Source organism: Diorhabda carinulata, chromosome 11 (assembly GCF_026250575.1).
Source record: "Diorhabda carinulata isolate Delta chromosome 11, icDioCari1.1, whole genome shotgun sequence".
Classification (NCBI taxonomy): domain Eukaryota; kingdom Metazoa; phylum Arthropoda; class Insecta; order Coleoptera; family Chrysomelidae; genus Diorhabda; species Diorhabda carinulata.
In genome coordinates this window covers 2,542,665-2,565,087 of record NC_079470.1, presented here as the reverse complement: position 1 = coordinate 2,565,087, position 22,423 = coordinate 2,542,665, and the positions used below count along the sequence as shown (strand labels likewise).

General features: G+C 33.9%; 1 protein-coding gene across 1 annotated transcript in view; it reads left to right on the top strand.

Moving 5' to 3' along the window:
• The window catches only part of LOC130899214 (follistatin-related protein 5-like), a 122,516-nt gene that overhangs the window by 32,145 nt on the left and 67,948 nt on the right, over positions 1–22,423 (top strand). The window contains exons 3-4 of the mRNA XM_057808966.1: positions 17,594–17,746; positions 18,491–18,625. Coding sequence (XP_057664949.1) covers positions 17,594–17,746; positions 18,491–18,625 — 288 coding nt within the window. The remainder of the gene's footprint in view (positions 1–17,593; positions 17,747–18,490; positions 18,626–22,423) is intronic.

Below are 22,423 nucleotides of genomic sequence, written 5' to 3'. Positions count from 1 at the left end.
CTCCCGCGACAATGGGCCCCCATTCTCGGTCACTGCCAGTTGTGAGTGAGATGGCGACTGTGGGGCACAAGGTGTTCCATGTTATTGAGTTCGCAAGAAGTGAGTTGCGAATTGTAGTGCAGCGAACATTTCGAGCTTAGTTTGGTATTAAACAATCAAAAGTATGAAAAACATTAGTAGTTGGCTTAGTCAATTTAAAAAGACTAGAAGCGTGTGTCAGAAGATGATGTCAGGTGGATAGGTTAACAATTTTGTCGCAGTCCAAGTATGTCTACCAATAGAGCTAGTAGAAAACTTGGAATACCCAAACCAACTGTATGGAAAGTTCTGAGACGGCGTTTGCTGTTCAAGCCTTACCGTTTAGATCTCGTGCAGGCTCTCAACACTAATGACAAAAAGAAGCTTCTCGAATTTTGCGATAATGTGTTAGAAATAATGGAGGATGACACACACACACACACACACAGATGACGCGTAGGTGTTTGCCGTGCAGCAGCTGGAGGCTACATTGAACACTTGTAATACATTAAGAAAAAACTTTCAAACTTCCTCTTTTCATTAGTATAAAAATGATCAATGCAGCATTTGTACTTACGAATACGAATACGATTTTTTTAAAATGGGCCCATCATTTAGAATAACCCTGTATTTGGTTTACGCATACGCAAATGGGAGAGGAATTAGGCAATGTGTTTGAGACTATGTGCCATCATTTATGAACTTGAGAAAGCTGAATTCAAGCGTGGAAGTATCAGCTTGATTGACGACGAGGGTTTGGTTAGGTTAACCATGCGTAAGCTATCAGCATGTTGGTTGTCCCGTTTTCCCTTTTTGGGCCAAAAGCACATTGTAGTAAACATTTCCCAGGCCTTGACACGGCTCAAACAAAATGAGTCGGATTTATGGGTCGAATCATAACTGAAAATGATGTCATGTCAAAAATAGGAATAATTATGAAAAAAATCTAGTTTTGGCTATTACGTTCGTGAAAAAAATTGGAAAATAAGTTCAGAAATCCAATTATTGAGCATTGCGGCAAGATCGTTTTCAAATATTCCATATAATAACCAACTAACATGCTTGATAAGGTACATGACCACTTATGGAGAAGCACTAAAGCACTATTCGTTTTTTTCATACAAATATTTTAGTGAAAGGCACCTTCAGTCTCTGAAGACGATAACTTACTTATCAAATCACCCGTCACACAGTGTATTTGTAAGTGCTGTTATAGAGTGTAGTGCAGTATTGTTATATTTCTACAAAATGGCATCAAGTTAGTCGATATGCATACAAGTTGAATTTGTTATATTCCCATTCCCTCGATCTTTTTGTGCTAAAAAATTGAACTACAATAGCTTATATAAAGTAAAGAAATCGTTTATAGCGTAGTGAATCATTCTTATGACCAAATTGACATTGAATGCAACCATTTACATTCACAAAGAAACATAATGGATGAATCTACAAATAAAATGCAGATCGTTTCTTGTATAAAATCCTCGAATACACTTATTTATCCTTTTAAGGAAGACACACTGTCGAACTTAATAAATTTATCTATTTTGGAAAGAGTAAAGCAAATAAAATTTAAATGCTACCATCAATCGTTTCACTGTTAGCGTCTTAAATGAAGTGTCTCAACTGGAAGCTGAACAGTAATAGAAATAATACAATTTCATTAATAGGACCCTTCGATTCTGAAATGATTTTAAAGGATAATTAAGTAGCATTGAAGCATTTAATAGGGGGAAATTTAGTATGAAATGGATCGAGAATTAAATTTGTAGCTTTGAAACAAAAATTAATTGATGTAATAAGACAATTATTGACTTTTAACGAGAAAGCTAAATTATAATATTAAAACATACACTATTGGTCAAAAGTTTTAACAAAATTCTCTTCGATATTGTCAAGCGACGATCAAAACGATGTCTTACAAACAAAAACTAATAGTGTTCAATATCTTTTCACTGTATACGAGCGCATGGTAACTATGAATTACCTCTTCGGTGTTGATGATTGAAGTTTAGTACCAGTTAGCCCTGTGAGACCCCTAAACGTGGTATCTTGTGAAACAAGACATTTTTAAATACCTCAACGTACGGTGGACTACAATGTGAAAAAATATGTACCCACCAGAAGCTCGAAAAGCTACAATCGTTGAAAATAAACGTTATTCTATTGATCAGTGAATGTATCGATGACTAACAGGCCCAGAGGTAGCAGCTCAGATCAATGAATCTTAGGATCTGCCTTCAAGTACTTCTACAATGAAAATAAGATTGAGTTGTTGTAGTTGTAGTTAAGGTTGAAAGGCTAGTTATCAGTCGAATCTTATTTAATTGAAGCAATACATTAATAAAATATTTGTGCCTTATCTTGTAATGTGTTATAGTTACAATTTCAGCTACACGATAAATGGGTTCCAAACCCATTTTGGTGTTGTTTCTGGTATCATATCTATGGCGTTGACGAATATCGCCGGTCCACATTTTCACAGCGAATACTTTGATTTGAAAGACTTTAGCATATTTCTTAAGCAAGAAAACTTCGCTTATATTGTGGTGTTTCTTACCTGATCAGGCTCAGGCTTAAACTATTAATCCTGGCATCTGTGGCGGAACTCCCCTCTCTTTTTTTTTGAGTGATGCCTGGCTCCAAGCCCTTATTATTAACTGCCACAGAAGCTATTTGATTAATGCCCGTCCAAATGATTGGGCATTCACCTGTATCCTGCATCCTAATTTATTCCAGCTTCAGGACTTCAAGTGCTCTAGTTGGTGCCATACGCATGATCCCTGTAGCATTATAAACGAGGCGCTGTATTCTGTTGTACTTTAATTTCCACCATTGATGTGTGTATCCAATAAAGTATCTTCGGTGAGAGGCTCCAGGTACAACTGGAAGTCCTTCTTCGTACACTGAGTAGTTAGCCTTCATTATTTTGGTGTTCACGTGTTAGTACCAGAGCAGATATGGATTCAGTGTGACCTTTAGATATTCCACCACTTTAAATTAAGATGTTATAACCAAGGGGGTGTCTTCTGATAAGAAGAAGGATCTCGTTTTATTAGGTTAATATTTAGTCTCTTGAACTGGCACTACCAGTCTACCTGTCCCTGGTCCTTGACATGAGGCATTACAGGGCCGCGGTGTCCTTTTCTGAGCACAGAATAACCGTCGTCAGCATATGCCCGTGTACAGAAGCCTGCATTTTTCAGGTCTTATATCAAGTCTTCAATTAACAAACGTCAAAGGATTGGAGACAAAACTCCGCTCAGTGGGAGCCCCTGATCGTCATTGTCTTGATTAATTTGATGTTTTATTTATATGACACTTAGCAGTAAGAAATCATTGCCAAGTAGAGTTCAGCACGAGTGTCTTGCAGAGAAATTTGAAAGGAATATTGTCGAATGCTCCTTCAATTTCAAGAAATACCACCACGGCAATTTCTTCACTATCCAATGTATTTTTCATCAGATCGTATACTGCCAGATCAGTAGATTTTCCAATCCGGTGAGCATAGTGCTGACCGTATAGGGAGTCTTTCAATCAATATGTTCCTTCCAAATACCGATCTATCAGCCTCTCCTTTTTTTGTGGAAAACTGGTCACAGTGATGAGATGGAATGTTTTAGAATTTAAATATTCGTTCTTTTTGCGTTTCGAAATAAACACTACTTCCATCTATTCCAGAATTTAGAAAAGTAGCTCCGATCGACGAAGGATCTAAAGACCCTTACAAAGTGAGGAGCAGGTACTTCCAGTATCTGTTGGTTTAGATATTTGCTATCCTTACGTGGTGAGTTGTGGAGAAGAGCGAACAGCCCATATTGTCTTTTAATAATATATTACATGTTTAACCTTGGTTTATTATAGAGAACAGGTTACCTTTTTTGAAACACCGTGTATAGTATTGTGATTTCAAATCATAAAAGAGATGAATTTCGGAGGTGGCGTGCAGAAACGAGTTGAAAACTTCTTCGCCTTCATTATATTATACTTTTCATATTCCAAGTTTATTTTAATAAAAAAGTGAAAGTTTTTCTTTCTGAGTAACGTTTGAACACGTTGTCAGCCTTGTAGAAGGATCTGATCTTTCACATTATTAAGATATACCCCCAGAATTGTAACCAAATATTAATATGTGTAGACTCCCGCGAGCTCTCAATGTGAGTATAAGCGAGTAGATGCGATAAAAGTGCTAATCATTCACAGTCTCGATGTATTTAGTTGCTCTATACGTCTCCGGGACTATCCCAAAGATGATATACACGATAGATCTGCCACTCTGTATGAAAATTTGACGACTAAGTTCGATCCTAGCGACATCTCTCCGACTGGCTCCGTACCAAGAAAAAAAGATTTCTATAATCAGAGATTTGATCTAAGGTTCTTATCCATGCTAATTTCGCGAAAAATTTGAAAATAACTCGAGTAATTATAATTGCTCGAAGCTAGTTGTCGCATTAAATTTTAAATGACACAAAAGTATTATGCAAAATACTTTCTAACATTTCAAATTCGAATATTGTTGTTTATAAAAAATATGAATAGCTGAAATTAAAATATCATTTTCGCCTGTTTCGTAACCTACAAACAAAAATATCAATTTTTTTCCTCTGCATAACTTTTCACTATGATTCATAAGAGGTTCATTGTCACAGTAAATATAAGTTTAACCTGCCATAAGGTATTCTACAAATTGGTTCAAAATGGATATAACATATTCTATGTGATGATAATACTGTATCTGCAAGCATTAACTTGGGGTTATTCATTCTTTGCAACCAAATTCTGCAAACGTCTTCATTCGTAGGAATGGAATGTCTATAATAAAAAAAAATAAGGATAAAATCATTCAGCATATTCAACCATTCAACAAAATGATTTCCTGAATACAAATTGATGACACCTTATCGCTTGCTTATTCGTTGCCTCCTTATTTGTTGCCTCCACTCGCCAAAACCTATGTCAAGAGCCTCTAGGATATTCCTATCGAGACAATGTATTGGGTATAAAAAATGCGTCATAAGCTAAATTTTTGTAAGCCCATTATTTAAACTTTTATTCGGCTGTATATAATAGACAATATCTTAAAATGATAAAAAGTATACCTTCATTAAAAACTCTATTGTAGTATTTTGTATTTTGTAGTAATTTAAACAATTATTATGCGTCTAAGGAAAAAAAAATGGTCCAAATATAACTTCTGGTATTAAAGCGAGCTTTAGCTGATAAACTAGATAGAATCCATGCGTGTAAATGAGAATTCGAGAAATCATAAGTAAGAGTACGACCTACCGATGATGCGAGTTTCCAGGTTTGAGGGGTCCCTTTTTGAGTAACGTATCCACAGGGTTCGTCTTTGACTTCATTCATGGCACAATTAACACAAAGATTGTAACTACTCTTTTGTTTTAGAACCCGGTGAGAGCCAGTGACAAAAGTTTGGCCAAAAATACAAAATGTTTCAATAAAACAATAGCGAATTCCAGCCGTTAAAAAGAGTTCTGTCCTCCTTTTTCGCCCAACGTGTCCGTTCATTTCATCTCTCTTTTCCCCGCCGGTAAGCGTCGCGCGTCGTACCTTAAAATTGAAATTTCGAACCATTGGCAAAATAAATAAAAATTAAACTTGAAATAAAAAGAAAATATGAAATAAAGAGATGTAGAGAACTAAAAAAAATATATATATATATATATATATTCAAAATAGAACAACCCATATTTCAGCGGCGTTGCATCTTGTTGGAATTTGCACGCGTAGCCCTATTGTCCGCGCTAGACTGAAATTATAAATAAGGTAATCAAGATTCTTATAGAAAATTTAATACATATCATTATAGGTAATCAGAAGCCTTCACTTAGACACGTCGCTATAACAAGCTGAATTTTAGGAAAATTTTTCAGTCGTGTGAGCTAACTGCAAAATTAATAAATGATTATTTCCCTGGATTGACAACTGTGCAGTGCTAATTGTCATAATAATAGAGACATAAATTATTTTTGGTATATATTTATTTTTAACTAAAATATATGTACATATATGTTGAGAATTGATCAAATTTACATATGACCCGACCTATCCCAGCCTTGACTCTATCCTTACCTCACACTATTTTGTTTTACATAGATTCAAAGTTGGTAACCATGTTCATGTTAATTTAGTTAAGTTGCCAGGTGATAAGCACTTTTTAATATGTTCACGCGACTGCGAAAAAGCGAAATGAAATAGCGACAGGCAAACGTGCTCCAATTTGTAATCCCAAGAATTGTTAAGTATTGAGCAACAATCCAACGATTTTTAAGCAAGAGTTTTGTTAATTAAAACAAGTATTATCAAACTATTCAAAAGGTATGTTCATTTCGTATCAAATTAAGCCTTATTTTTGTATTCAAATCTTTTCGCCGCATGCCAAAACTTTATTTATTAATTTTCTTTAACAGAATTGTAAGAATTGTAAACAAATAAATGAATTGTTTTTATATAAATTCCTGAATATTTTCTTATTAAAATTGTACTGATTTTCTGATTTTTGTGTACATTGACCTTTTGAAACTCTGTTCAATAAACTGAACATTTTGTCAACTTTGGATTCAACATTTCTCAACAAAGAACCCAAACCAACTGAAAATACCAACAATATACATGTTATTTACTGGCAACATAAATTACAAATTCCAATTGTTTTTGAAATTCGATTTCTACTTCTTCTTTCGCCATCTACAAATAAAGTAGGGAGCCCTGGGATTTCTTGATTATCTTGAATATCTAAGGTTCATAAAATAAAAGTAACAGTTCTATATTACTTCGTTCTTCTCATCACTGGATTTATGGTTCAAAAGAGGATGATTCTACGAGGAATATTACTCAAACCTTTGATTTAATCTTCTTGTTCAGGATTTGGGCCCGAATGGTTCACCAAATGCGTAGAATATTTAATATTTTTGTGTCAATTCAAGAATTCAAGTACAGCCTCTGTACAGAAGGATCACGACTATATGATTTCTCTTTCATTTTATAATCATTTAAAATCTAATATGGTGAATAATGTGACATTTTGGAATTGCAACAAAGTGTTGAGGTTATATTCCACTACACAGATTTTATGATACCGTGTAATTTTTTTTTATTTTTCGTTGATTAATATTAATACACATTTTTCTTTAGTATAACATTATTTTCTCCTTTAATTACATACTTTTTTCACAAAATGCCCAAAATTCTTACCATATTGCTGATTTTGATTTCTTCATTTGGACGCTATTTTCCTCAACTTCCATATCTTCCAAACTATGTTTTCCAAAATGCAGGATTTTGTTTTAAAAACTTAAGAGAAAGAGAGAAAGCGTCAAAAGAAAAGGTCAAGTGATAGCCACTTTAATTTACCAAGTGACCAAACTAAATACCAAAACAAACGCTTATTCATATTTCAAATGTTCTACATATTTTAAATTTAATAATTTTACTATGGAATTTTCGTAGCGAATCTCCCGCGAAATTCAATGAATCTCCGTAAATAATTTCTCGGTTGTGATTTTTCTACGGAAATTTTCAAAAAGATAATTCAAGCTATAGGGAGAGTATAAGTGAACATTTTCTACTTCTTAAGATTTTTTTTCCATTATTCAATGTTTTTAACAAAAAAAATAAAGAACTTTTTTCTATAGTTCATTTCGAATCAAATGAGCTACTGCTAATATTTTTAAGAGCTTTAGCTATATTTTTCATCTTGTTAACTAGACTATAACAAGTTAAGATTTTCAGTATGATGGGAAGTTTTTGTTTGCATATAAAATATGTAGATAAGCGATATATGTAACCAATTTGCAGTTTTTGAGTATGTAGGATGGAAGTTTTGTAAAAAAACTCATCCATACATTTTGTACATAACCACTCATTCATTCATGCGAATTTATTCATCTTTGATATTTCGAAATAATTAACTTGAATTTTGTCAAGATTGTACAACATTCTGCAGTGAAAATAACTGGAAGTATTTTCGTTAAATTCGATATTTTACATCTGGGGACACCCGAATGCTGAGAATGGCCAATTTTGTTATGGGGAAGTGAAACCTGATCCTTGAACGAAATTAATGAACCGCATTGAAGCGCTGGAAACTCTGTGATTGCTTTGAATAGTTAAGATCTCTCGGCCGGAAAATGTAACAGAATGACGTTAAGGAAAGCTGAACAGAACAAGAAGTATTGTAAGACACGCTATTACAGAAAATTTCAACTGATACTGAAAAACAAAAATTTCAGATATTTCTCCACTATCTGCATTATTCCAATTTGTGATCAAACAGAATGATTTTGAATTTCTATTTCCCTTAAAAATCTTGTTCCAAATATCATTTGAAATTCATTCTGCTCCTATTCTTTTGTTACAGTTTCTTATTAAATATGACATTGGATCGCTTGTTTCTGATTGGTGTTTTCACTGAAATGTTGTTGATATTTTCATCCATAGTCTCGGAGGTTTTGCAGATTTAGATATTCACATTCGAAATAGTCATTGGGGTTGAGGACATCACACAAGTTGCTATACTTAAAAATACTTGTTACGACTTTTACTTCCTCTAAATGATCAATTTTGGTAATCTTTCCGAAGCATCGGCGATGCCGAAGTACCACCGCACTCAGTCCAAAGACCTCACTAAATCATTCAATCGGTAGTAGCGACGAGCAGTGTGTACAGGAGGCAGAGACGTAATCAACGCGAGCTTATGACTCGCACTTACTGGGAATTCCTCGTTCATAGGGAACAAGTGCAACCTTCAATCCTTAGCACGAAGAAGGTTCAGCGGGTTGCCCGAGCCGCTCGGACAGGGAGGATTCAGAGTAGCACGTGTCCACCCAGAACATCTAAGGGCATCACATATCTGTTATTGCTCAATATCGTGCGGCTAGAAGCCCTCTGTCCCTCTAAAAAGAATTATTTGTTCGCCGACAGTGAAAACCGCGAACGACACGAGCCGAAACTCAATACGTACGAGCCTTTGGGATGTCAAAATACGTTTAGTTAGTAGGCTAGAATCTTCGTTCGTTATCGAAATTAACGAGACTATTTCCTTCGAAAAATTTAAGCCAACCAAAAAGCTGTAATATTTTATGTTTACCTAGCAACGATCAAATTTCAGCGATAATACTGCACTAGTGCAAATTATCGATAATTTGCACTAGGGCCAAATTTTCGTCTAGGATTAATAAACATCATTTGGTTTTAATTTTATATTTTAAGAAAAGGAACAATTACTGAAAATGCAATTAGAATATACAACTTTACTGGAGGCCGACGATGGTGTTTCTATGCTGCTTCCACCACTTCTTATTGTTACTTCGCTACTGTCATTTCGCATTAAATTAAATTTTTCTCAGGAAATAGTCTGCCAAAATGCCCTCTCGTGCATGTCAAATTGTCTCATAATTTCCTCTAGTGCGCATTCGCGCACTCGAGGAAATTAAATTATCGACAATTTGACATGCACTCGGGACATTAATATTGAACATTCCACCAACCCCTGTCATTTTGACAGGTCCTAATCTTCATTCGCATCGCAATTGCGCTCCCCTCTCTCCCCTCTCTCCCCTGATTTCTATGGGAGATTCTAGGAAGTCTTATTTTTTTGTTAAGAGCTAGCCTGTTAACTATACACTCTCGTCTTCTTAGTGTGGACATCTTAATGTGTGTAAGCCCTTTCTAAGCTTCTTTGATAAAAAAAAGTTCAAATCAGAGTGGTCTTTCTCCTTTTTTACAGCTCTCCCCGATGTAGAACTTGGTACTTGCGAAGTTACTATGTTGGGAGTGTCCTCTTGCGGTCCTAGGCTGTCTCGGCAAACGTTGGATCCTGGAAGAAACATCTTTTGCTTTTTTTTATTACACATTCAATAGCTCGATAGCTCTTTGTCCTGCTGGACCTAGCGTTCTTATAGCAGCGGGTGTGTAGATGCCTCCTGGTTATGTGATTGGTTGTTTCATTTGTTTCTGTCTTCTTCAGGTTTTTCGGACACTCCCTGTAGTTAGCCGGGTGCTTTGTTCCACATCTCTTGCATTTTAGCTTCTCTGTTCTGCTAAGGGTGCAGTCTGCCGCCCTATGTACAGGTCCATCGTTCTTTTTCTGTTCCATCCCACTTATCTTGGTGTGACATATATCTAAAATTATTCTATGACTGCTCTTCTGCGGAGTCTATTACTACCATGAATATCGGTGGTAATTTTCGGTTGTTGTTCGCATTTTTTTGTGTACGGTTGGACAGTTGCAATACTTTTTTGGGTTTCAGTAGATCATTGCTAATCCTTGGACGACTAGCTTCCTTTCTTTCTTTTTGTCGAGTAGTTACCTAGTTAATTTCTTCATACTCTGGAGCATCTTCATTTTGACGAAATTCTAATTTGTTGCTGTCGTTATTTTCTATTTGTGAATACCTATTTTACAATGGGCATCAAATTTCCTCTGCACTAGCTGTTTCCGTATTGCTGTCAACATAAATGTGGACTTCAATACTTTTGGAGGTGACCTTCTCATGAATTTCTTTATCCGCTTTGTCTCTTTTAGAGGTTTTCCTCTCCATTTTTTGCTTCATTTCCTTGTTGTTTACTTCGGTACATAGGGCAGTGTTCCATTTGCGTTTTTTTAGGATTCTCTGGCTTGAATTTTGGGACTCTTCCTCCCCTCATCTTCTACGGTAGTAGAACTTTCTTTTTCATTCTGTTATCCATAGCTTCACATTTACTCAAAAGTTTTGTCATATTCGCTTCCATCCTTTGTTGGTTACTATTGAGGTCTATATCCTTGCATGTTTCTTCATCCTTTCTTTTAATGTCCTCTCCAAGTTTCCATAGAATTCTCCCTGAATTTTTTCTTTTCTTTTCCCTATCTTTACCTGAAATACCTAAAAATAAAATATTCAGTCGTACTCCTATTTCGAAATTTTGGTGGACAAACACAATTCTTTCATGGGACGTCATTTTAATTAATAAAATATGAAAGGCACAGCTACCTGAAAATAAAGTTTTATCAGTGTCTTAATTGACTACTAACTCAAGAACAACTGTAATTTGAATCACTCAATTGCTCGCACCTCTATTCCAAAATACCAACCTCTCGTTGACCTTTCCACATTCTTTGCCTTCTTCTTCCCTTTGAATAGAAAATATTCCCATAGTAGATACCTCACTAACCATCTACAATAAACACGAATCCCCTAACGTTCTTGTAGAAAAAGCATTCTTGGAAATTATGCATAAACATTCCTTCGACCTAGTTCTCTATACGGATGAATCCGGTGTGGGTTGAGCAGTCACTACAAAGCACGAACTCATAAGTTCTTTCCGCTTACCCTCGAAGTGTAGTGTTTACACTGGTCAAATATACAGTATCCTTCAAGCTTTCAAATATATTTCTCTTCCCCATAAACATATCGCCATATGTACTGACTCACTTTCATCCATACAGTCAATCACAACCTACTTACCGACCATCCAATATTCCAACACATTCATGACATCTACCAAACTCTCATTGCTCTTGATATAAGAGTCTCTCTCATCTGGCTTCCATCGCACACTGGAATTGCTGGGAACGAATGTGCTGATCGTCATACCAAAGAATCCAGAAAGAATCATCCTAAAATCCCAGTTCAGCTGGCCAATGATCTGAAGATTAACTTCAAACACATAATTAAAAAATCTTGGCGCGATACATGGAGCAAGAGTACTACAGCACTACATCACATCCACCCATTTACTTCTCATATTTCCCTAAACTTTTTGAATAGGAGAGAAGCTGTGACAATAAGAAGACTTCGCATCAACCACACGAAACTTACTCATGACTATTTGATGTCGTCAGAAAGTCGTCCTGTCTGCCGAGCTTGTCAAGTTCCTGTGACTGTTAAGCACATCCTCACCGACTGCAGAAAATATTCTACTGCATATCAATAGTTAGATATGAAAACCAACCTCAAGGTGACACTTAACTGCCCGACGGAAATAAGGAAAATCGTGGAGTTTCTTAAAGCCAGCAAGCTGTATAAGAAAATATAATTTTATATATGCTTTGTAATAGATTTTGTAGCAGTCCTCTATTTAACTTAATATTGTTTTTGTATGTCAATGACCAGCGCTGTCGAGACACGTTAAACTGAAATAAAAAAAAATTCACTACCTGAATCCGCCTTCACTGCACTTCACGTGTTCACTTGATGAAATCACTGAATGAGCTGAATTTAGAAACCAAAACTAGAAAGAAAATCATAAAGATCCAATAATAGAGAATGTTCTAAGTATTATGAATATTAAAACAGTAGTTGTGGGAAAAAACTTGAACTCATATCTATTAATGTATTCATGCTTTATAAACAATTCCTATATCATCAGTTATATTCAATATTTGTTAATGTTTTTACGAAAATGTAAGCTTGCTCCCAAGAGATTGGAAGTTTAACTTGAAGGATCGCCAAAGACGTGTTTAAGCTAAGCGTTCGATTAAGAAACGCACTCATGAAATTGGAGAATAATTCAAAATTCAATTTTATTATGAAACATATCATAATGCATCTGAGATTTAGAGTATTTATACAAAATTTTCGCGGAAATAATTCGGTTCGAAATATTTTACTGTATAAATAAAATTTCCATTAAAAAAATCAAATAAACCAAAGACACTCCACAGAACAAATACACTTTGTTTGTTTTTCATTTGCGTCCATGATACCGAGCCTGCACTATTCGTATGTTGCTTGTTTATGCAGAAGATGTTCATCAACGTAAGGTAATTAAACGACATTTGATATTGTAGGACAGTTAGGGCATTTTGAACGTGTATGCATTTCATACTTAGCAACATGCTCATCCTTTACAATCCAAAGTTAAAAAAATCCTTCAAATTATTGAACATCAAAATTATATCAAGCTAGAATTGAATAACAAGTGATTGAGTATCATCCATATCCCTCTCTTACCAGTCAAATTGAATAACGCATTAGAGAAAACAGCTCAGCATCTAATGCTTGGCATCAATAGAGACAAAAAAGTGCAAAAAATTTGTCAGCAATTTGTTTTTTCGCTCAATAAATTTTTTTTCTGAGTTTTCAAGAAAACTACCTCAGAACAATCTTCTAGATCGTTTTTTGAGAATTAATTTTGTGCCAAGAACAAAATATTTGTTATCATTTCCATTTTTTTTATTTTTTTTACAGATTCTTATGAACATTTATATATAATTTATTATTTTTATTCGACTGTGATTTTAATCATTATTGTTCTTTCTCCAATAATTTCTGAGAGAAGTGTACATTTATGGAAATTCTAAGCAGGTAGAAAAGGTCTAAATCGCCGTTTGGGAACAGCTGTTTTTTCTTTCTAAACCTTTTTTCTCAGTCGTGCTACATATTTTGCTACTTGTAGACGTATTAAGTATTTCTAGTTTATTAAATACAAATAAAAGTTTTGTGAGCAGAATTTCTAATTGTTAGATAATCATCTCGACTTTTCTTAACTGTTCATCATGAGGGAATGCTTTATTTGTAAAAAACCTCTAGCGACATTCATCATCACACAAAAAAGTGAAATTTAAGCAAATAATTTCTGTCCGGAAAATCATGTGCACAGTTTTTTGGGACAGAAAAGAAGTATTGCTAGTGGAGTTTCGGCCTCGTAATGAGACAATCAATGCAGCGTCTTATTGTGAGGTGAGACATTGAACAATCTGCAATCGTGCAATCCAGAACAAAAGACGTGGCAAGTTGAGTAAGGGTATGTTTTTGCTTCATGACAATGTCCGTCTACATGTGGCTAATCGGACCAAAAATCTCATAAAATCTTTTCAATGGGAAACTCTAGATCATCCTCCCTACAGCCCTGATCTGGCGCTTATCTAGCTCAGTCAAAACAGTTGTGATACAGTGGTTAACAAGTCAGGCGGCAGAATTCTATGAGGAGGGTATTCAAGAACTGGTGCCACGTTATGACAAGTGCCTCAATATTCACGTAAATTATGCAGAAAAGTAGATTAAGGTACAGCCTTTCAAGTAAAAATAAAATTATTGCGATATCTTTGCACTTCTTTTTCAATTCCAAAACGGTACTTACTTAAAAAATATACCTCGTAACATCGACAATACTATAGACGATATTTTCACTTACTTGCATAAAAATAGTGAAGAGTGTCAATTTTCAATGACGGATCTAATGAAATCAATTAAAGGAGATTACATTCCTTAGAGACTTGCGGTCATAGAACGATTAAAGGCTAAATATCAAGATAACATTATATTTTTTAATAAAAATGAATAAGATTGTATTGTTTGCTTTGTAGGTTTCATATTGGGGGGTTGGAAGAAGTAAACAAACTTTTGGATGCTAATACAAGCTTCCAAGCCTCCAGCAACCCCAGAGGTTATAAAATTAATTTTCTGCAGATGTAAAAGAAATTGTGGGAGCATATGTGGCTGCCGAAAGCAGTCCTCAAATGCTTTGCAGTATATCTTCATTGTTCTGGCAAAATTTGCAGCAACATCATGTAGATATCAAAGTTAATAGAAGAAAACGAATTACATGATGAACTTCCAGCTATGACTCAAGTTTTAACTCCCGTCATTCCCCAAACCTTTACTTTTGACACAGTTGTACATAATGACATTGAAACAGACCCTGGCCCATCAAAAAGGACTAAAATAGACTAGGTAATACAAAATGGCAGGTGAATGTGAATATAATCATTATTCAATCTCTCTCATTTACAACTTATCTGTGAATTAGACCTACTGGGAATACATAGGTGGCGGGTAATATTCGATTAAAAATGATAAATTATATATAATTGTTCAGAAAAATCCGATGAAAAGAAAAATAAAAAAAATTGAAATGATAACAAATATCTTGCTTTGGCACAATGTTGTGAGCATAGATGCGCCCCGGCGCTCTATGAATTTTTACACGTTATGGTTCAGAAATGATTGAATCACGGTCAATGGCAAAAAGTGTCATGAACAAAATTGTAGGCAAAGCGATTTGTCATAATTTATGTCTTCACAAATATTTTGTAGGGACAATAGTTCGCGAGATATTTTGTTAACTTTTTCTTGACCCCCCCTCCCATACATCGATAAAGTAAAATTGCGTCCTCAGAAAAACGCAAGGTCCATTGTGACATTTCAATGGTCTATGGTGATTCTAGGCTTTTCGAATCCTCGGTGAGCGGTATATTGCCACGTTTATAAGGAAAATTTCTATTTTCCGGATTCACTATTATATAAGCGTGTATCAAGTTAAAGTTAGTTCAATATAGTTAATAGTTAATCTTAACACTATGAATCTAAACTAAAGGATAATGCTTATAGAATAGCATCACTCGGAACACAAAACAGGAAATATTATTTATAAAAAGTGGCCAAGAGAAAGATCAAGCTACAGCATCCATTTCAAAATTGCAAAATCTTTACCAAAATTATATAAAGCAAATGTTTCTATGAATTTCACAAAACCTCTAAGTAGGCCTTTTTAGGAATATATTAATGACGTCATTTATAAACGCTGTTATAACATACTTACTGCAGAAAATTTAAAAAGCTTTATGATATTCTAGTAAATCAATACATTTTTTAACAATTTTACATTATTAATATTTATGTCATAATTACGACTGGCAATACTCAATTTTCCGGTCCGCCCATATTTCAAATGAGCTTTGTGCTCTTTAAGCCGGACAACGGACCACTCAGTCTGCCCAATATACTTTCGGTCACAATCACCACAACTTATCTCATATATACCACTCTTTTGCAAATTTGCTATTTGATCCTTAGAATTGCCCAACAATTGTTTTAATGTATTGTTGGAATTATAAATCAATTTTAAACCCACTTTGTCAAATATTACTTCCAATCCTCTTGTATAAAGAGGATTGAAAGATATCAGAGCAAATTTATCTTGGTTTTCACTTTGAGTTTGGAGAAAAGTGATTTCACATAGAGATTTCTTAAACCTATGACGATTAATTAATCTATTTACCATTCTTTTTTCATAACCGTTGAGTACAGCTACTTCATGAATAAAGGACTTTTCCTTATTGTATCTCTCGATGGTGAGTGGAAAGTGGATTAACCGATGTACCAGGAAATGGAGACTGGCCATCTTATGTTGGATACAATGAAAAGAATCAGTCGGGATGTACCTGTGCGTAGCGGTGTTTTTGCTAAATACATAAAATTATAACCAATTACTATTCCTAATTACTAAAGTATCTAAAAATGGTAACTGTCCATTATTTATGTCATGATTATGACTGGCAATACTCGTTTTTCGGGTCTGTTCATATTTTAAATGAGCTATGTGCTCTTTGAACCGGACCATAACGGATCTCTTGGTCTGCCCAATATACTATATCTTTCTAATCCAATTCAGTTCATAAAATATAGTTGAGTGAACAGAACACCCAGTTAGTAGACTAAATATTACGTCACTTTTGTGAAATACATAAATACGTCATCATGCGAAAAATCAGCTTTCCAGTAGTAAGTAATAATGATTTTGTAATTTATTTACCCAGTATGTCTATATTTGGATTAAAAGATTGTTACTAAATATGTGGATGTTAACAATATAAGTAGAATACAAATAAATTAAGAAGTCAAATTCCTTTTTCAATAATCAAAGGCCGACTTTTCGATATTTGTCAAAACGATTATTTCTACTGAGTTGTCAGAAATTTTAATTTGATTCATATGAATATTGTGCTGACGTATTAATCATGTGATGATTAATACGTCAAGACCTCAACCTTTTCTACTATAGACGAGTGTTAATTGAAAAAAATTTCTCAAACTTTCGTCATCGTTCTAAACTAAAAGATGAAGATGAAGAAAAAATTTATAAAAAAATATAACTCTTTTATGCTTCCTTTATTGATTTAGAGAATAATTATAAACAAAGTATCCATATTTTTGAAACTTCAATTTATATTTTTGAAACCCTAATTAGCCAAAAAATTAAAATTTTACGAAAATTATTTAAACATTTTTTTAGTTCAGAACGATGATGAAAGTTTGACAAAATTTTGTCATTTAACAATTTTCTAGTTTGTGGAACAATTGACTTTAATGAAAAGTTTCAAGTGTAATGAAATCAAAAATATTTAGACTTCTTGAGCTGTAAGTGGAAAGCCAAACATAATTTCTTGAAGGTATTCATTGTTTATAAGTTTCGATTTTTTTTGGGTTTGATTAACTTTTCATGCACAATGACCTAGACATCAATCCGAATCAATTTGAGCTTGTAGACTGTACTATATTAATAAAATACTTATTATCATATGTTCATTTTATAGTTGTGTATTCCAAAACTATGTGAAATATGATGTTAGCTAGCTTATAATCAGCTGAGCCATGGATGTATGTGAACATAAAATACATCTTACGCTCACTATACATTATTCAATCGATAATAATTATTGAGGGACTCCTAGCTTTTAGATCCTGCAAGGATTCTTCGTAGATGCATTTTGAGTGAAAATAACATCAGACGAAAAACGTTATTTTTAGAAAAAGAAAGCGAGACTTGTTTTTTATTGGTATGATTTTAGGAAACGGAAGAAGCACCTCCAGAAGTTACTACTGAAGACCCTGAATATATGGATAATGAGATAGATGATGATGATGATGATGATGAAAACGACAAAAATGATATATTTTCTGATAAAGAAGATTGCTCTATGCAGGAATACGAAGTGCTCAAGGTAAGTATTTCCATTATTTATTTGAAGATTTTGTTTCTAGATGGGACTAAAATGATTGAATAATCGTTCCAGATTCTTGAAAAAAATTTTCTTGATGACTTTCTACTCTTTTTCTTCTAATAGTTCTAACGATTGCTCACGTCTTAAAGATATTTTCTGGTGATGCCTTTGGACTTATATACTTACTTGATATTCACTTGTTGCTCTTTTGAACGATGTCGTAGAGAGTTTTTTCATAATATCGACAAGATCCAGTTAGATGGCGCTGTCATTGGATTGTCTCGTGTAATGGCCTGCGCGTTGCACACTTTACAGCTGAGATATTGGATCATACACTGCATTTACAATTTATGAACAGTTATTTTTGGTAATTTGAAAGAATGTATCAATACATCAATACAGCTATCAATGACCTCTGACCTCACATGTCTACACGTGTTCCTGTAGGTCATTAGTTCGCTTAGAGATTTACTTCACTTCTGCTCTGCTTTCGGAAGTTTATATGAATCTGGTTTACCAAGATTAACCTCACTTTTATGGCTTGACTCTAATAAAATTGTATCATAACCGAAATGAACGACTAATATATTATTACGATAAAATTGATCATTTCATAAAATACTTTTTGTTAAATAAATATAGTTCATATACACTTATTCCTCGAATAAAGTAAAACATTTATATTTTTGTTCAGTAGAGTTTCCATTAAATTATGTCTGGCTTTCAAAAACTCCCTTTTTTCAGGATAATTTGTTACTTTACAACCACGCCAGGTTGATGTCTCAGAACAATCACAGCAAAGATTATCTGGTCTCCATTATGTTTTCTCATTACGACAGAAACAACAATGGAAACTTGGAAGCTACGGAGTTGAATGAGGTAAGGATATTATGAAGCGAGGATGTGCTAGTCCTTTAAATGGAATTTATTAGCATAGCCGGAAAGACATCATTTCGAAATTGTAGTAATAAATTGTTCTATTATGTCAGACGGCGGCGTGCTCTGTTAGAAACTGTTTTGACAATCTGACTAATAAAAGTTTTTCATAATGGGTTACAGTGTGAGTATGAATTAAGTTTATATCTTCTCACACCTTTCATTAGTCTGTGATATAAAAACCAAAGAATAAAATGAAGTTCTCGAAGATAATCCTCGCATTAATAGTTATTTAACCAACAAGTACATATATAAAGGCAATTAATGATGGAGATCATTAATCGCATTTTGAAGATCATACTTTTTGGCTGACAGCATATTTTCTAAAATAGAGAAAAACAGTTTACAACTTTTATTTTGTTTATTAATCACCACCAAATTTCACAATTATAAACACAAACTATTAATAATGACAGCGAGCATCGTTTTAGCTTGATGTTATTGTATTTTGTATTTATTAAATAAAAATCATTCATTAATGTATGACTGAATGATTTTGAGAACGTTAATAATGGATGTAAATACATGGCCGACGAAGAAAATTTGTTCTGTATTATAAAAGAAGTTATGGAAACTTTTATATCGACTACAAATGAGAAAGAACAGTTCGAGATGCATAAAAGTGATGAAAAAAGAGAAATTTTATATTGAAAAATGTGGGTTCGGCTTCTGAAATGAATTAGACATAAGAGGTGTGATAAAATATGTAGTGAATCAACTTTTATAGCAGCAACTAATTACCTCGCTTCAATTACTACTACTATATCTTATAGACACATGTGTAAAGATGAGCAGTGTCAAATTTGAATGCGTTTTGGCTAATTAGTCTGCTACTTTTGCCGCTTTACCGATCTCGTATTGGTACTGTGTTGCAATAGACCTCCATCGTTGCACGACTATCCACTTAGGAACGCTGAGCATGACCTTTACTCCACGTTCAGAATTAGTTAAGGGCTCAATAATTTACAATGCAAAAAAATGCACAATCACTTGCCACTCGAAATCAAATCGATATCATATTTTCATATCATATATTAATATTGTGTCAGCTCTATTTTATTAATATTATTGTTGTCACTAATAAATAATAGGAACTAAGACGAGGTGGACGATAACAATTTGTTTGGGAACTAGAACGAAGAAAAATAATAACATCTCGTGTTAGAAAACATAAAAGCACAATCGACATCATTACAGATCTAGAAAGTGACATACAGGAGTCTTGAGCAAACAATCAGAAATGCATAACTGTATTTTTTGGCAGAGCTAAGTTTCGATACCGCATGGAGGCCTAACATAGTAAAAAACTTGAAAGAATGGAACATATATGGACAAATGCTGACTTTCATTCACAATTTTCTGAATAATAGAAATTTTCAAGTTAGGATAAATGGCTCTATATCTCACCTCAAAACCTAACAACATGGAATACCATAGGGTTCAGTAATTATTCCAATTCTATTCCAATTCCAACTATCAACAATATCACCATTAATTTACAGAAATCAATGAAAGAATCTATGCAGATGATCTGGTTATGTAGAAAAAAAGTAAGAATCTAACAACAATGAAAACAATTCCACAATTACACATAAATATACTTGAAAAATGGTCCAGAGACTCCGGTTTTCGCTCGTCTGCAGCGAAAACCAAATGCATAATGCAACTACTCGAACTAAATGGTATTCTTCTTGGTTATGTATCAAAAACCCTATATCCAGGAATGATCTTCAACTTTCAAGTAAATTGGACCGAGTACATTAAGGACCTTGTCTTCAGATGTCAAAATGAATTGAACCTATTACAAGTTCTCTCAAACAGAGACTGGGGATTTGACCAAAAGACTTTACTCTCAATCTACAGGCAAGTCATAAGATCTAGGATCTTAAACAGATACTATAATGTTTAGATGTTTAGATACCATAGCCAATAAAGCCGTACGCATAATTACTGGAGCTTACAGAACATTTCCCATTGAAAGTTCACAAGTAGAACTAGGAGAGGCTCATCGAGAAATACAAGGAAATGAAAGTGCTGACAAACACGCAAAAGACGCTAGGGTATGCAGCGATATACATATAGTGAATAGTGCGGTATAAAGTGACATGAAAGCATATATCAAAATGAAAATCAATCTTCAGTGGTAATCCGAGTGGCGGAGATCATTTCAAAAACTGAAACAAATGAAGGAAAGTGTTGAATAGTGGCCAATATTATGCAATAATCGCTCAAAACAAGTGATAGTAACTAGACTATCAATAGGTCACACTAAAATTACGTGTGCAAATTATAACCGAGATATATACTTTTAGAATGTACATTATACGCGTCAAAAAGACAACAATGTAAATTTCCAAATGACATGAAATCCCTACTAGGAAAGAATTGCGACGTGGATAATATCTATAAGTATCTGTTAAATACGTCTTAAATTAACAAGTTTTGATTATATCACCAAATACATCGCTAATAATCAACATGGTTGGAAAAAAAGGAAAAAACTTATATTCAGTTGTGTCCACAGCTAGAGAGATTGAATAGATAATCTTCAACGTATTAAGAAGTGTTTGACTACATTTCCCAGAATTATGTAAGCGCAAGAAGTAATAGTTAACCCATCAAACTAATGTCTCTTATGAAACATGAATCTTGAACAGCGTGTAAGTTAAAAAGTGTTAATAAGCCCAACAAATCTTGGAATATGTCTTTAGAGATGATGTAGTAACCTTAGGGACTGTTTACATGTGATATAAGTGATTTAATTAAAAGTAGTTTTGAGACATATAGTGACATCCTTCGAAATCAGAAACACATGGAAATGAGCAAAATGTGAACAAACTTTCTCAAACAAGCGACTGAAGACTCAGATGATTCATTGCAAAACGTTTGTAAGAACCACCCTCCACGGATAAAAAACTGTCGTTTAATTTTAACTTAGAAACACGGATATTTTGAAACAAACCTAACCTAACCTAACTGAACCTAACCTCATCATCCATATCCAATTGTCATGGATATTAGTCACTCGTATATCGTTGTGCAAGCATAGAATAAGAGTCAGAGAATAAATTACGAGATTTACATAGCACTATCATTAATTCAATATTACTAAGGTTATTCTCATAATCAAATTATTTATTAATAATTTTTTTGTATAATTCGTTCTGAATGAATGAAAAAAATTTATATTTGGATTAAAAATGTCATATATATCAGATTTCATCTATAGGTGGTAGTTATACGTGGATGATATTTGTCCGTTGATGGTATTTATCCGTGGACACTATTGATCTGTGAGCTGAAGCTTATTATTGTAACATTCACGGCTGAAATTAGAGACTTCATTCGGCTCATTTTTTTTTAAGATGTCTAAGTCTCTATGGTTGAAATTAGAGATACGGATTTCCGTGCTTATAAACAACCCGTTGTAAAAAATATAGTATAATTGTTTTCTTCATCATCATGGTAATATGCCGTGGCGTAAGTACCTTTTGATACGACTTCTAGATCTTTCCAAAAGTAAAAAAGGTACTGAAAGAGGAATGTTCTCCTCAGAATAAAATGATTTTGTTGTTACCTGAGATTTTTACTCATTAGCAGATTCATTCAAATCATTAACTACCATGGAAATGGATATGAATTATCAAGGAAATTGATACTGATACTGATCAATTTCACATTGTTACTTTTCTTAATTTCAGTATGTTTGCTCATCGCATAAATTTTCTCAGAAGAATAATA